The 16,568-nt window shown below is 39.6% G+C and overlaps 1 protein-coding gene across 1 annotated transcript in view; it reads left to right on the top strand.

The window, feature by feature from the left end:
- Window positions 1–567: 567 nt before the first annotated feature.
- Window positions 568–16,568, top strand: part of LOC307129752 (E3 ubiquitin-protein ligase SH3RF3-like) — a gene marked incomplete at its 3' end in the record, with an annotated part of 188,667 nt that continues 172,666 nt past the window's right edge. The window contains exon 1 of the mRNA XM_079822438.1: window positions 568–930. Within this exon, the coding sequence (XP_079678564.1) occupies window positions 577–930 (354 nt within the window). The 5' untranslated portion in view covers window positions 568–576. The remainder of the gene's footprint in view (window positions 931–16,568) is intronic.

A 16,568-nucleotide genomic window follows, 5' to 3' on the forward strand; every position in this document is an offset into this window, starting at 1 on the left:
TAGTCAGCAAATTACTCATTAAACAATAAATAATTAAGTAACACCGCTGGGAAATGTAATAGTAACTAGATTTTGGCATTTTCTGAAGAAATGCTGATTACTATGATGTCATTAGGGTTGTTGTTAGGGCGTTGCTAAGCGCCCAGATATGTTTCTTTTTTCAGCTGTTTTTTTTTTTTTTGGTCCAGCAGGTGCAAAATGCGGCGTATGATCAGTTAGTAAAGCCGTAGCATGATTTGATGAATCTGGAGCACAAACGCAAATCAAGTTCATTCGACAGTATTGAAGATAAACAGCCCTGATGACGCGCGTTTGAACCTCGCGCTTGATGGCGCGTGCGTGCATGACCTCACTATTCCTCACAGCTGTGCGAGAGAGAGAGAGAGAGAGAGAGAGAGAGAGAGAGAGAGAGAGAGAGAGAGAGAGAGAGAGAGAGAGAGAGAGAGAAGCAGCAGACGCGCTCGCGCTTCCCAGCGCTCCGTCGGTATGTCTCAAGCCGTTCTCCGTACATTAATATGACCACATGCGGGCCAAGTTGATCCGCGTCAACGACAGCGTTGCGCACTGGAAGCAAACATGGACGAGTCGTCGCTGCTGGATCTGCTGGAGTGCTCGGTGTGTCTGGAGCGGCTGGACACTAGCGCTAAAGTGTTGCCCTGTCAGCACACCTTCTGTCGCCGCTGCCTGGAGAACATCGTGAGCTCCAGACACGAGCTGCGCTGCCCGGAGTGCCGCATCCTGGTGGACTGCGCGGTCGACGATCTGCCGGCCAACATCCTGCTGGTCCGCTTACTGGACGGGATTAAACAGCGCCCGAGGAACGGCGGAGGGAGGACGGCGCTGGTGGGATGCGCGGCCGGAGTGTCGGCGTCGCCCCCGGGCACCGCAGCGCGGGACCTGCCCGTCGCCACACGCAGCTCTCCGGTCAAGGTTTGTGCGGTTCTCATTGATTCCCGCGGTGCTGTGGATGAGTGAAGCGCACGTGCTGGTACAGGTCGAGTGTTTGCCAGAAGCTTCAGGACTTGGACAGAGTAACTGCTACACTGGAACATGATATTGAATGGTTATTGTGGATGGTGATGTAGTATAATAAGTAGCTGTTTCTCAGGCAATGCACACAAAGTTGACCCATTAAAGCAGGTGTGGTGTTTACAAGCTTTGACCATCCTCACGAGAGGGACTCCATCCTAAAATTTAAAAGCCAGCTATATTGATTTAATATTATAAATCTGAAAGTAGTTTCTATTAAGTTTGATTATTTTCTACTCACTACAGTTAGTGTATTTATTTGTTTGTTTGTTTATTTATTTAATACATTTCTTAATTAATATTTCTTTATATTAATCAATATTTGTATTCATTTTAATAAAAATGTTACTCCTAATATAATTGTAATATTTATTTTTAATAAATATATTTATTTATTTATATTAATCAATATATAGTTTTTATTTTAATCTAATTTTACTCATAAATGTAATGTTTAATTTTAATAAATGTATTTAATAATATTTATATATATTCATCAATATATATTTTTAATTTAATCAAATTTTACTCATAATAAAAATATAAATGTAATGTTTATTTTTAATAAATGTATTTATTAATATTTATTTATATTCATATATATATATATATATATATATATATAAATATTTAAAATCTAATTTTACTCACGATAAATATAATATAAATGTAATTTTTATTTTTAAATGTATTCATTAATATTTATTTATATTAATCAATATTTGTATTTATTTTAATCTAATTTCACTCATAATATAATAAAATATACATTTAATCATATGTATTTTTAATTAATTTTTTTAATGATTTATTTAAATCTAATTTGACTCATACATTTAATGTTTAATTTTAATAAATGTATTTATTAATATTTATTTATATTCATCAATATTTTAATTTATTTCAATCTAATTTTTAGATTTATTTTATTTTTGATCATTTTTAACTCATAATATAATAAAAATAAAATTTATTTTTAATAAATGTTATTAATTATTAATATATATATACTATATATATATATACTAATAATATAATATACATTTATTGTTTATTTTTAATAAATGTATTAATTAATATTTATTTATATGAATCAATATTTGTCTGTATTTTAATCTAATTTTTACTCATAATATAAATGTAATATGTATTTTTAATAAATGTATTTATTTATATTAATCAATATTTTTATTTTTTATTTTAATCATATTAGTTATTCATTATTTTACAGTTTCCGGAGCCCAGTTCGTAAACCCCAAACAGCACAGCAAACTTTCCTATCTCTGCGTTATGTAAGAAACCTTGCGTGAGATTTCTGTGGAAGTCTTGCTCTGTGAGTCTGCTCAGATCAGAGATGGCCATCGTCAGTGTTTGAGCCGGATCTGCTGGGAAAGAGACGTGTTGTCATGTGAACATGAGGAAGAAATCAGAGCTGATTGAGCTCCGCTGCGGCTGCAGGTGTTGTTTGTTCTCTCCACATACACAAACACTTTAAGGTGTACTGACTCAAACAAGTACTGAGTAATATTAATGAACTACTATAGGAGAAGGTCTGGTTTTGGGTTAGTTGCATGCAATTACAGGTATGCATGGTTTCTAGTATAGCACCTAAAGTAACGTATAGCAAGGGCAGTGTTGTATGAAATAGCCGCTGGGATGTTATTGGACAGCTGCGTTTGGCTGTTGCTATAGTAGCAGGATGTTTTCCTATGGTAAGATGTTTCTTTGAGATGCTCTGCCATTGTTGTTTTGGTCTATTGTGGTGCTCGGTGTCTGTTGAAGCGGTCAAACACACACACACACCAGTCCCGCAGGAGCGGCGCGGGGCTCGCTGGAGTGTGAAGTGATGTCGATCACAGGTCAGAGGACAGACTCTGCTGACGCTGCGTTCCCGGACCGATGCGCTGCTTCTGTGTGCAGAGACGCTTGTGTGTTTTGTGTTTCCTCTGATAAAACAGCTTCTAAGTCTGGGGGGAAATTGGCTGAAATACACCAATCAGGCATAACATGAGCACTGACATAACAGCTCTTCATCTCCTGTTAGTGGGTGGGATATATTAGGCAGCAAGTGAACATTTTGTCCTCAGAGTTGATGTGTTAGAAGCAGGACAAATGGCAAAGCGTAAGGATTTGAGCGAGTTTGACAAGGGCCAAATAGTGACGGCTAGACCAGGGGTTTTCAAACTGGGGTCCTCCAGAAGGTTCTAAGTGGTCCCCAAAATTTCACTAAATAAAAAGACAAAGCAAAAATGGATAAAGTCGACCTAATATTCTAAGAGTTTCATTTCTAAACATTTCTCTCTTTTCTTGCCATATACACTCACCTAAAAACACCATACTAATACTGTGTTTGACTCCTTTCGCCTTCAGAACTGCCTTAATTCTACGTGGCATTGACTCAACAAGGTGCTGAAAACATTCTTTAGAAATGTTGGCCCATATTGATAGGAGAGCATCTGCAGTTGATGGAGATTTGTGGGATGCACATCCAGGGCACGAAGCTCCCGTTCCACCACATCCCAAAGATGCTCTATTGGGTTGAGATCTGGAGACTGTGGGGCCATTTTAGTCCAGTGAACTCATTGTCATGTTCAAGAAACCAATTTGAAATGATTGGAGCTTTGTGATGGTGCATTATCCTGCTGGAAGTAGCCATCAGAGGATGGGGACATGGTGCTCATAAAGGGATGGACATGGGCAGAAACAATGCTCAGGTAGGCCGTGGCATTTAAACCATGCCCAATGGGCACTAAGGGGCCTAAAGTGTGCCAAGAAAACATCCCCCACACCATTACACCACCACCACCAGCCTGCACAGTGGGAACAAGGCATGATGGATCCATGTTCTCATTCTGTTTACGCCAAATTCTGACTCTACCATCTGAATGTCTCAACAGAAATCCAGACTCATCAGACCAGGGAACATTTTTCCAGTCTTCAACTGTCCAATTTTGGTGAGCTTGTGCAAATTGTCGCCTCTTTTTCCTCTTTGTAGTGGAGATGAGTGGTACCCGGTGGGGTCTTCTGCTGTTGTAGCCCATCCGCCTCAAGGTTGTGTGTGTTGTGGCTTCACAAATGCTTTGCTGCAGACCTCGGTTGTAACGAGTGGTTATTTCAGTCAAAGTTGCTCTTCTATCAGCTTGAATCAGTCGGCCCATTCTCCTCTGACCTCTGGCATCAACAAGGCATTTTCTCCCACAGGACTGCCGCATACTGGATGTTTTTCCCTTTTCACACCATTCTTTGTAAACCCTAGAAATGGTTGTGCGTGAAAATCCCAGTAACTGAGCAGATTGTGAAATACTCAGACCGGCCCGTCTGGCACCAACAACCATGCCACGCTCAAAATTGCTTAAATCCCCTTTCTTTCCCATTCCGACATTCAGTGTGGAGTTCAGGAGATTGTCTTGACCAGGACCACACCCCTAAATGCATTGAAGACACTGCCATGTGATTGGTTGATTAGATAATTGCATTAATGAGAAATTGAACAGGTGTTCCTAATAATCCTTTAGGTGAGTGTACATTCCAGTTTGCTTTGTATCTTTAGTTTGTTTTTCTCACTATAGTCCGCTTTATCTCGCTCACTGGGGTTGTAAGGCAGTTTTCTTAACACCGTACATATACGCTGCTTGCATACATTTATTGTGAATGTTGCTTATACAAATAATGTTTAAGCTTTGACGTCTCTCGCGGATAGTGCTGAGCAACAAACTCTTCGCCCCTCTTCTCTTATATGGAAATCTTCCGCCATTTCTCTTTGAAAATTCTCGTTTTAGACTTGACTGGTTGTTTGTTTTGCTCTATCCTCTGTGCTTCTGCGAGGAATCCGCCGGAAGCTAGTTATTTTGGTCTATAAAGTTTTAAATATGTATATTTTTCTTACACAAACGCATCACTTCGCTTCAGAAGGCCTAACCCTAACCCCTCGGAGCCGTGTGGAGCAGTTATATGATGGGTCACTTTTAATAATTTTTAATTGAAAAGGTTCTTCAGGTTTATACATCCAACATTAATAGCCAATTTAATCCAATAGAGCATCTGTGGGATGAGCTGAACAAACAAGCCTCACAACTTCTGCTAAAATCTTGGTGAACCAACACAATATCATAATGTTTTGCCTGATCGGTGTATGTTACACTGCGCTGAGAGTGCTGGTAGTTGAAAGCATCGCCAAATGATCCAAAATGAGCGAGGGATGAGTTTGACGGTTATGAATGGCAGGTGCAGATTCCACTCTGATGAAAAGCGTTCATTATAAACCCATATTGATCATCTACTAGAGAATAAAAGCTGTGGCCGCTCTGATATTCTTTCACAAGTCATGCGTGGCATAAAGTATTCATCACAAACGCCTGTCTTGGATAGACAGAATTGATTTCTCATGAAATTTGCATCAACCCTGTATCATATTTCAAATGCCTCAAAACATTGCTGAAAAACCTGTTGTACACACGCTTTTAGTGTAATTGTACACACGTCCACAGATTTTCCTGTGAAATCGTGATTTTTATCAAGTAAACGTGAGAATAACTTAATATTTCACCTGGACTGAAGCGACTGAGGTTTGCTTGATTTATCCAGACATCATTTATTATAATAAAATATGATCATCAGGATTTCGAGGAAGGATTATTTCTTCATCTGTCAATCATTTTGCATTGCATTATGTGTTTAAAACAGAGCTGTGATCATAAAACTAATCATTTAAATATAATCTTACTAAGACTTACTTCATATTTATATGCATTTTATGCTGTTATAGATCTCATTAATAACATGCTGTCTTTTTGAGCAAATTGCATATGTTTGGCTGTGTTATTGTCCAGATGATGTGTGTGTTGTGCAGGGATGCCAGTAACGCGTTACTATTTCAAATCAGATTAAAGTAACTTATCCAAGTCACTGTGCGTTACTATCTTAGTCATTTTCCTTAGTAAAAATATATATATTTTAGGGCTGTGCGATATTGAAGAAATATGCAATATCCTTGTTAAATAATGCGATATTCTTAATGCGATACGATATTGCTTTAAGTGTGTAAAATCTATCTCCTACCCCAACTGATATCTTTCACTTAAAGCATAACCGACTGTGTTTACATGAATACTCATCAAGACGGCCATTTTGACATAACTGTGTGTGTATTTGACAGTTTGAGTGTGTAACAAGACACGAAAAAAAGAACGGCTTTGGTGTGTGTGTGTGTCAGACAGCGCGAGACTGCAAGGAGTTGTTTTTCGCAAGTTATTGCGTTTAATAACTCTTTTTAACGTCAAGCAAGTCACAGTCGTGTGCTCAGTCTATTCTCTGCTATATGCGTCGACCTAAAACGTACAGTTTTCACAATGTTGAAGTAGCCTATTAAAATCATTCAGATATTGCATGCCCTTGCGATATGCATATTGCGATATGTACATTTGCGATATTTCGATATATTGTGCAGCCCTAATATATTTGCTTTGTTCTTGCTTCTCGGGGAGAGTATTTATGTTAAGTGAAGTCAAGAAAGTTTTTTTTTTCAGGAAATATTTCTTAATTTCAACTTAAAATGTCAGGAGATACATTTTTTAACGCGATTGTCCTTCTGTTTGGACGGGGTCATCATCGCGTCTGTTTCTGGCCACATCTGCCCTTTAATGCAGTGAGATTTTCACTTTACTTGAAGTATAATGCATTAAAACACGTGACAACCAATTCCAGAATCTGCAAATATAGTCATGAAAAGCGGCTGTGCATTAGTCTTTGTTTGGGGGGTAAAAATACATTTATTTAATAAATTATATTAAGAAAAAGTATGAATGTGTAGTTTGCGCTGGCTTGATGAAGAGATACACAGATACTGTCATATCTGGCTATACGTTAACATGTCCTATAGCCCATAACACGCACACACGTTTATTTTTTAGCATTGTTGGGAGGACTGGGAGTAAAATGTTTCATCAACCAGATGCATTCAGACTGTAGTTTTGACTGTATTGAGCGCAGATCTCCTCCCGAAGTGGCTTTTAGTGTTTGTGTATTTGTTCTAAACGCTCCTGTTGTCTTCTGTGCCCAGACTTGAGTTTTGTTTGATACATTCAAGAAGCTTGTTTTCTTTGAGCAGGTCAAATTAAAGGTTCAGTTCATATTATTTTTAACATTTTTTATGCATTTGGCAGATGCTTTTATCCAAAGCGACTTACAGTGCCCTTATTACAGGGACAATCCCCCTGGAGAAACATGGAGTAAAGTGCCTTGCTCAAGGACACTGTAGGTGACCGCTGGGATCGAACCAGCAACCTTCTGCATATCAGTTCCATGGTTTAACCCACTGGACCACATATAACCGATGGTCAGAATTGTATACATGAGGATGCAGTGCATCGCGATATCGAACCGAATCGATGGCATGATAATCGTAACCGAACCGAGAGACCAGTGTAGGTTCACACCCTGATTTGGGAGGGTCCCCCTACAGTTGGGAAACAGTATTGTCCTCTACTACTGTCGTAAACTCTTATCATCTTATATCAGTGGATGCATCGCACATGCATTTGTTGACATGACACTATGATAGCCCTGAACACTGCCGGAGTTCACATGCAGGTGTTCTGCTTGCGTCGCGTGTGAAATGTCTTCATCCCAGGTACAGTGGCATATGCTTCATCATGTCATATGAATATAATTTCATGGGTTTTATATTTTTCAAACGCCAAATGATCGCGATGCTCACGTTTACAAGTCAGCGTCATTATAGTAGCCTAGTCTATGGGTTCCCGTTTTACAGAATCTATATGATACTTCAATTCAGTGTTTGAGTGGTAGGTAATAACCATACATCGTCAATATGATAATATCAAGCTACCCTAGATGAATCTGCAAATTTGAAAAATCGATTTGCATTATAGCTTGAGGAAAGACAAATAAACCAATATCACAGACATGTTAGGTATCCTAAAATATGATTTTGTACGTCTTATGTATTTACTTGCAAGAATGTAGCCGCTCCTTCTTCAGCTCACGCCAACGAGCAAACGCTGGCCAATGTTGATCCTCCTGCCTTTAATCCCATCACTTTCTCCTTTCCTCTTTTTGCTTTCCTCCGACAAAACCTTTGCTTTCTTATTTTTCTGTGCTGCTTCGGCCATGACTATAACATTCGGCAAACAAATGATAGTTGGGCCCGCACGTCCGAGTTTAAGGAAGTGGTGGAAGTGACGTATATGCCGTAAAGCAGTCGAATTTTGTAGTTCTTTTTGTTCTTGGGTTACTACCCGAGACCCGAAGTTTAAAAGTACGACTAAAAACGATACAGACCCCGTCAGGCTATGGCAGACGTGTCATTCAACCTATTGTAAGTCGATCAGAAGAGGTTTGAAAATATATTATAAAGGTTGAAAAGTTACCTAGTGCTGCTTTAATAATTATTTTTATTATTATTTTTTTTTTTAAAACATGAAAACACGTTTCATGATCCGTGTGGCAAATTCCATTTTTTCAAAATAGTCATCCTCGGTTAATGTTCTGAGCAAACCCGATGGTAGGCTACTTGATGATGGCTGCAGGTGTGTTTGGATCCATATCCAGAGCAAGCAGCTGCGGTAAGTGTTCCGTTATGTTTAGATGACTAGCCTCCTGTAACATTAGCTAGATCTAATGTACCGTTAGTGACACTATTACATGAACAGGGTGGTCACTACTGTATTGCAGTTGTTCCCGTGCTCCATGCATCTCCTGTAATGTTAGGATTGTGTTGTCACGAATGCGCTCTGACTGTCACAGTAACAAATGAGCGGTGCCAGAGGTAATTCTGCATCTTGTCTATCAGCTTCCAAAGTTTATAACTCATTGTCTGTGTATTCTGGCTCAAAACGATATGGTTCTGGATTTTGGTTTGATACAAAGTAAAAATCCTCTGACAATTCCTCAAAGTCAGCCATGCAACAGTCACGTTCGCTACAATCTTCCTAGTCACGTTGGTTTTGTTGACAGACGTAACAGCGGGGCTTCTCCGGTCCAGCGAGCAAATCACTCCACCCTCCGCAGAAAAGTAGAGCAGTGCTGCGCCTTCTGAGAATATAGTCCCCAGTGTGTATACGTTTATAATATGGCTGTCTCATGTAACCTTGTTATTTGTACACACTGTGAATATAAACATCACAACATGTAAATAGGAAAATATTGGTGTTATTTTGTCACCAGTAGGCTAGCTGGAGCCATATACCTCCAGTCTTTGTGCTAAGCTAGGCTAGCTGGAGCCATATACCTCCAGTCTTTGTGCTAAGCTAGGCTAGCTGGAGCCATATACCTCCAGTCTTTGTGCTAAGCTAGGCTAGCTGGAGCCATATACCTCCAGTCTTTGTGCTAAGCTAGGCTAGCTGGAGCCATATGGTAAATGGTAAATGGACTGCATTTATATAGCGCTTTTTAACAGACCAATGGCCATCCAAAGCGCTTTACACATTGCCTCACATTCACCCATTCACACACCGACGGCGGTGTCAGCCATGCAAGGCGCCATCCAGCTCATCGGGAGCAGCCGGGGTTAGGTGTCTTGCTCATGGACACCTCGACACTTGGTCAGGTGGAACCGAGGATCGAACCACCAACCTTCCGGTTTGTAGACAACCTACATGAACCACTGAACCACTGCCGCCCAAGTCTTTGTGCTAAGCTAGGCTAGCTGGAGCCATATACCTCCAGTCTTTGTGCTAAGCTAGGCTAGCGGTGGGTGTGTCAGACAGAGTTATGGGATGCATGGAGATGAGAATAGTATGTATGGACTTGACTCTGGGGGATACAGTGAATAAGCTAAAGTCCCAAAAAAGTGGAATCACTCGCTCCAGATGCTTTATTCGCGTTTGGTGTGAACGCAACATTACTCTTATGACTTAGTATCACTTATTTCTCTGGATTTAAACATATTTAACTGTTGTTTTTTTGGATATTTTTAATCCAAAAATCTTACATATTGTGCCTTTAAATATCTCAGAAGCTGTATTGAGTGCTGTGGATGAAGGTTGGTTTAGTGGTGTGTAACCGCACTGAGGTGTCTTGACTGAAGTGTGTGATCGGTGAACATTCAGCCCATTATTACAGCCGTGCGCGCTCGCTGAAGTCAGCTGACCTGCTGAGAGATGTCTTTATTGTTGCTCGGATGCACACCGCGGGACCAAATCTCACGTATTTCGGCTTGATTTTGTCAGTGTAACGCCTGTGTGCGCTCAGCAGCAGATTTCCCATCATCCACACACACATTAACACACATCTACTGCGGGACATGAGAGTTTATGCTGCTAGTCCCAAATGACAGCTGTATATTAGTCTTTGTTTGGGGGTAAAACATTTTTATTTATTAAATTTTTTATATTTAATTATTTTTTAAATGTATTAATTTGTATTTACTTATTATAAGAAATAATTTATTATTAATTATTATTAATCCATCTTTATTTATTAATATAAATTTTAAATTAAATTTATTTGAGATATTTATTATTATATTTAATCTTTTTATTATTTTTTACTACGGTTTAATTATTTATGAATTGATTTATTCTTAAAATGTATCTATTTAAATTTTTATTTAATTCATTTTTATTTGTTTAATTATTATTATTACTGTAATTTGTTATTAATATTACTGTGCCTTATTACTGCCTTCTAAGTGGAATGACAGCAGATGAACAAGCGACATTTGACTTCTTTTGTTTGTACTGATCACTTCTAGTTAGTGTGTTGATGCTTCTCTTTTTATTGCCATGATTGTTCACTCTTGGAAGATAAGGTTATATAAACGGCTCTATTTAGATACTTAAAGGGAGCCTTTATGTTCCAATCATGGGACCATTTGATGGATTTAATTGTAATAAATTCATTTTGTTCTAATTCCTTTTCTATTTTGATTAAATATTATTAATTAAACAACTTGTAAGCATACTTAATTACTTAAAATAACCTATTATGCAATCATTCAATCAAAGACATTTATAGATATTTCTCTTTATATAGAACCATTTTTAGCATTAAGCATCCGTTAAAATTAAGTCCTTTCTTTGAGCGATGTGGACATTAGTTGGGATTGAGTGATGGGTCGGGATGTGGACAGTAGTTGGGATTGAGTGATGGGTCGGGATGAGGACAGTAGTTGGGATTGAGTGATGGGTCGGGATGAGGACAGTAGTTGGGATTGATTGATGGGTCGGGATGAGGACAGTAGTTGGGATTGAGTGATGGGTCGGGATGAGGACAGTAGTTGGGATTGAGTGATGGGTCGGGATGAGGACAGTAGTTGGGATTGAGTGATGGGTCGGGATGAGGACAGTAGTTGGGATTGAGTGATGGGTCGGGATGAGGACAGTAGTTGGGATTGATTGATGGGTCGGGATGAGGACAGTAGTTGGGATTGAGTGATGGGTCGGGATGAGGACAGTTGTTGGGATTGAGTGATGGGTCGGGATGAGGACAGTAGTTGGGATTGAGTGATGGGTCGGGATGAGGACAGTAGTTGGGATTGAGTGATGGGTCGGGATGAGGACAGTAGTTGGGATTGATTGATGGGTCGGGATGAGGACAGTAGTTGGGATTGAGTGATGGGTCGGGATGAGGACAGTAGTTGGGATTGAGTGATGGGTCGGGATGAGGACAGTAGTTGGGATTGAGTGATGGGTCGGGATGTGGACAGTAGTTGGGATTGAGTGATGGGTCGGGATGTGGACAGTAGTTGGGATTGAGTGATGGGTCGGGATGAGGACAGTAGTTGGGATTGAGTGATGGGTCGGGATGAGGACAGTAGTTGGGATTGAGTGATGGGTCGGGATGTGGACAGTAGTTGGGATTGAGTGATGGGTCGGGATGTGGACAGTAGTTGGGATTGAGTGATGGGTCGGGATGAGGACAGTAGTTGGGATTGAGTGATGGGTCGGGATGTGGACAGTAGTTGGGATTGAGTGATGGGTCGGGATGTGGACAGTAGTTGGGATTGAGTGATGGGTCGGGATGTGGACAGTAGTTGGGATTGAGTGATGGGTCGGGATGTGGACAGTAGTTGGGATTGAGTGATGGGTCGGGATGTGGACAGTAGTTGGGATTGAGTGATGGGTCGGGATGTGGACAGTAGTTGGGATTGAGTGATGGGTCGGGATGTGGACAGTAGTTGGGATTGAGTGATGGGTCGGGATGTGGACAGTAGTTGGGATTGAGTGATGGGTCGGGATGTGTGGACAGTAGTTGGGATTGAGTGATGGGTCGGGATGAGGACAGTAGTTGGGATTGAGTGATGGGTCGGGATGTGGACAGTAGTTGGGATTGAGTGATGGGTCGGGATGAGGACAGTAGTTGGGATTGAGTGAAGGGTCGGGATGTGGACAGCAGTTGGGATTGAGTGATGGGTCGGGATGAGGACAGTAGTTGGGATTGAGTGATGGGTCGGGATGTGGACAGTAGTTGGGATTGAGTGATGGGTCGGGATGAGGACAGTAGTTGGGATTGAGTGATGGGTCGGGATGAGGACAGTAGTTGGGATTGAGTGATGGGTCGGGATGTGGACAGTAGTTGGGATTGAGTGATGGGTCGGGATGTGGACAGTAGTTGGGATTGAGTGATGGGTCGGGATGTGGACAGTAGTTGGGATTGAGTGATGGGTCGGGATGAGGACAGTAGTTGGGATTGAGTGATGGGTCGGGATGAGGACAGTAGTTGGGATTGAGTGATGGGTCGGGATGAGGACAGTAGTTGGGATTGAGTGATGGGTCGGGATGAGGACAGTAGTTGGGATTGAGTGATGGGTCGGGATGTGGACAGTAGTTGGGATTGAGTGATGGGTCGGGATGTGGACAGTAGTTGGGATTGAGTGATGGGTCGGGATGAGGACAGTAGTTGGGATTGAGTGATGGGTCGGGATGTGGACAGTAGTTGGGATTGAGTGATGGGTCGGGATGTGGACAGTAGTTGGGATTGAGTGATGGGTCGGGATGAGGACAGTAGTTGGGATTGAGTGATGGGTCGGGATGAGGACAGTAGTTGGGATTGAGTGATGGGTCGGGATGTGGACAGTAGTTGGGATTGAGTGATGGGTCGGGATGTGGACAGTAGTTGGGATTGAGTGATGGGTCGGGATGTGGACAGTAGTTGGGATTGAGTGATGGGTCGGGATGAGGACAGTAGTTGGGATTGAGTGATGGGTCGGGATGAGGACAGTAGTTGGGATTGAGTGATGGGTCGGGATGTGGACAGTAGTTGGGATTGAGTGATGGGTCGGGATGAGGACAGTAGTTGGGATTGAGTGATGGGTCGGGATGTGTGGACAGTAGTTGGGATTGAGTGATGGGTCGGGATGTGTGGACAGTAGTTGGGATTGAGTGATGGGTCGGGATGTGTGGACAGTAGTTGGGATTGAGTGATGGGTCGGGATGTGGACAGTTGTTGGGATTGAGTGATGGGTCGGGATGTGGACAGTAGTTGGGATTGAGTGATGGGTCGGGATGTGTGGACAGTAGTTGGGATTGAGTGATGGGTCGGGATGTGAGGACAGTAGTTGGGATTGATTGATGGGTCGGGATGTGTGGACAGTAGTTGGGATTGATGCCTTAATCATGCAAACGTCATGTGATCGAGGTTGATCTGGACTGAATCTGGTTTAACACCTGAGCAACATCATCTCTCCGTAATGAACCCACTGTCAGCCGGAGACTTTAGCCTGACACATATGAGGAAAAAAACGTCCTCCTTTGCCCTTGAAGGAAAATTCCCTCTATTTTCTGGAGTTACGATCCGTCTGAAAAGCATTCGCTGCGCTGGCATGTTCTGGAGGATGAAGCTCAGTGAATTCAGACCTCACAGAAGTGTTTTATCTGCCTTCCTTTCTCTTGTCTACTGTGATTAACATCCACTGCATTCACATCAGATGATTATTGATCATTTAAACATCTGGAGTGTCTTTGAGAAGGCAGACGTATTCATCAGACTGTGACTGTGCGAAAATCATTATGAGCATCGTCACCTTCCATATGTGCCCGTGTGAGTATATGAATATTGTTTAACTGTTGCATTATTAATAACATGAGTCCGTGACCACAGCAGTGTAAGATCATGATGAATCCTTTCACTGTGTTTTGGACATTTATAGCTTCACATTTACAGATCATAATTACATACTCATTTCCATTACAGATCGTTTGATGTGAATTACTACATTTCTGCCAAAATATGATTAATTCACTTCACTGTTGCTACTGTTTTGTGCTGTGTATAATCTTTGGTATTATTATTATCATTATTAATTGTATCATTATTGTTATTTTATGAATGTTGATATTGTTATTGTTGTTTTTATTATTCATTTTAATATTATTATTATTATTATTATTATCAGATTTTTTTATGCTTTAAGATGCTTTAAAGTTAGGGTAAGTTAAGGTAGAATTCTTTTATTATTATTTTTTTTTTTATTATTTTTACTTTAATATTATTTATTTTACTTTAATTTATTATTTAGGGCTGTACAATTAATCACAATTAACATCGTGCTTAAACCGATTTGGCTTATTGCACTTATGAAAAATGTTAAAATATTTTTTAAATGTTTATTATTATTATTACTATATTATATTATTTACTGTTGTTTTAAAAAAAAAAACTATTTTTTATTATTATTATTATTATTATTATTATTATTATTATTATTATTATTATTATTATTATTATTATTATCATCAGATTTTTTACTTCCTGTAGAGTGCTTTAAAGTTCAAGGTAGAATTATTTTATTATTATTTTTATTTTTATTTTAATATTATTTTATTTTTATAATTATAATTTTATTATTATTATTATTATTATTATTATTATTATTATTATTATTATTATTATATGTTTGACTTCCTTCATAGTGCTGTAAAGTAAAGTTTGAGGTAGCATAATTTTTTTATTATTATTATTATCATATTTTTATTTTTCATCCTCTGTAATGCTTTAAAGTAAAGTTCAAGGTAGAATTCTTTGTTTTATTATTGTATTATTTTTATGTTTTATTATTTTACATATTTATTATGAAAATTGTATTATTATTTTTAATCATAAACCCGAGATGGCAGCCTCCAAGTCTGTGGAAAAAGCATGTGAGCCAATCATATCACAGCGCTGTCATCATGATCATGTGATCTGCTGTGATTGTGTGGATAATTGCTCCGTGTCGTTTGCGAAGTCAGATCAAGACGTGATTGCACTCTTTAGCAGTGCAGTTTCTCTGAGCTCCTGCTGTCTGCCGTCTCGTTCTTCAGCTCCGCTGTAAAGCAACATTAATGTTTCATGCTCTCATCGCTGTAGACGTGCGGTGTGAAGACACTGAGACACTGACTCTGTGCCGCCGGAGACGCTGCTGATCTCAGCTCAACACTTTCCTCGCCTGCCTCGTTATAATCGCACATCCAGACAGGAGCATCCCAGACATCATCATCTCTGACGCTCGCCTGCTCAACTACAGTTATTCATAGACTATTAGACTTCATATTCTGAATAGGCTATGTATATATTTAATTTTCATTTAACATTTTGTGTTATTGGTAACACTTTACATTAAGGTCTCATTTGCGTTAAAGGGTTAGTTCACCCAAAAATGAAAATTAGCCCATGATTTACTCACCCTCAAGTCATCCTAGGTGTGTATGAGATTCTTCTTTCAGACGAACACAATCAGAGTTATATTAAAAAAGTCCTGGCTCTTCAAAGCTTTATAATGGCAGTGAATGACTGTTTCTGTTTTGAAGTCCATAAAAGTGCATCTGTCCATCATAAAAGTGCATCTATCCTTCATAAAAGTGCATCTATCCATCATAAAAGTGCATCTATCCATCATAAAAGTGCATCTATCCATCATAAAAGTGCATCCATCTATCATAAAAGTGCATCTATCCTTCATAAAAGTGCATCTGTCCATCATAAAAGTGCATCTATCCTTCATAAAAGTGCATCTATCCATCATAAAAGTGCATCTATCCATCATAAAAGTGCATCCATCTATCATAAAAGTGCATCTATCCATCATAAAAGTGCATCCATCCATCATACAAGTGAATCCATCCATCATAAAAGTGCATCCATCTATCATAAAAGTGCATCTATCCGTCATAAAAGTGCATCTGTCCATCATAAAAGTGCATCTATCCTTCATAAAAGTGCATCTATCCATCATAAAAGTGCATCTATCCATCATAAAAGTGCATCCATCTATCATAAAAGTGCATCTATCCGTCATAATAGTGCAGCCATCCATCATACAAGTGAATCCATCCATCATAAAAGTGCATCCATCCATCATACAAGTGAATCCATCCATCATAAAAGTGCATCCATCTATCATAAAAGTGCATCTATCCGTCATAAAAGTGCATCTGTCCATCATAAAAGTGCATCTATCCTTCATAAAAGTGCATCTATCCATCATAAAAGTGCATCTATCCATCATAAAAGTGCATCCATCTATCATAAAAGTGCATCTATCCATCATAAAAGTGCATCTATCCGTCATAATAGTGCAGCCATCCATCATACAAGTGCAT

This window comes from Gobio gobio, assembly GCF_949357685.1.
Source record: "Gobio gobio genome assembly, chromosome: 7".
Taxonomy (NCBI): domain Eukaryota; kingdom Metazoa; phylum Chordata; class Actinopteri; order Cypriniformes; family Gobionidae; genus Gobio; species Gobio gobio.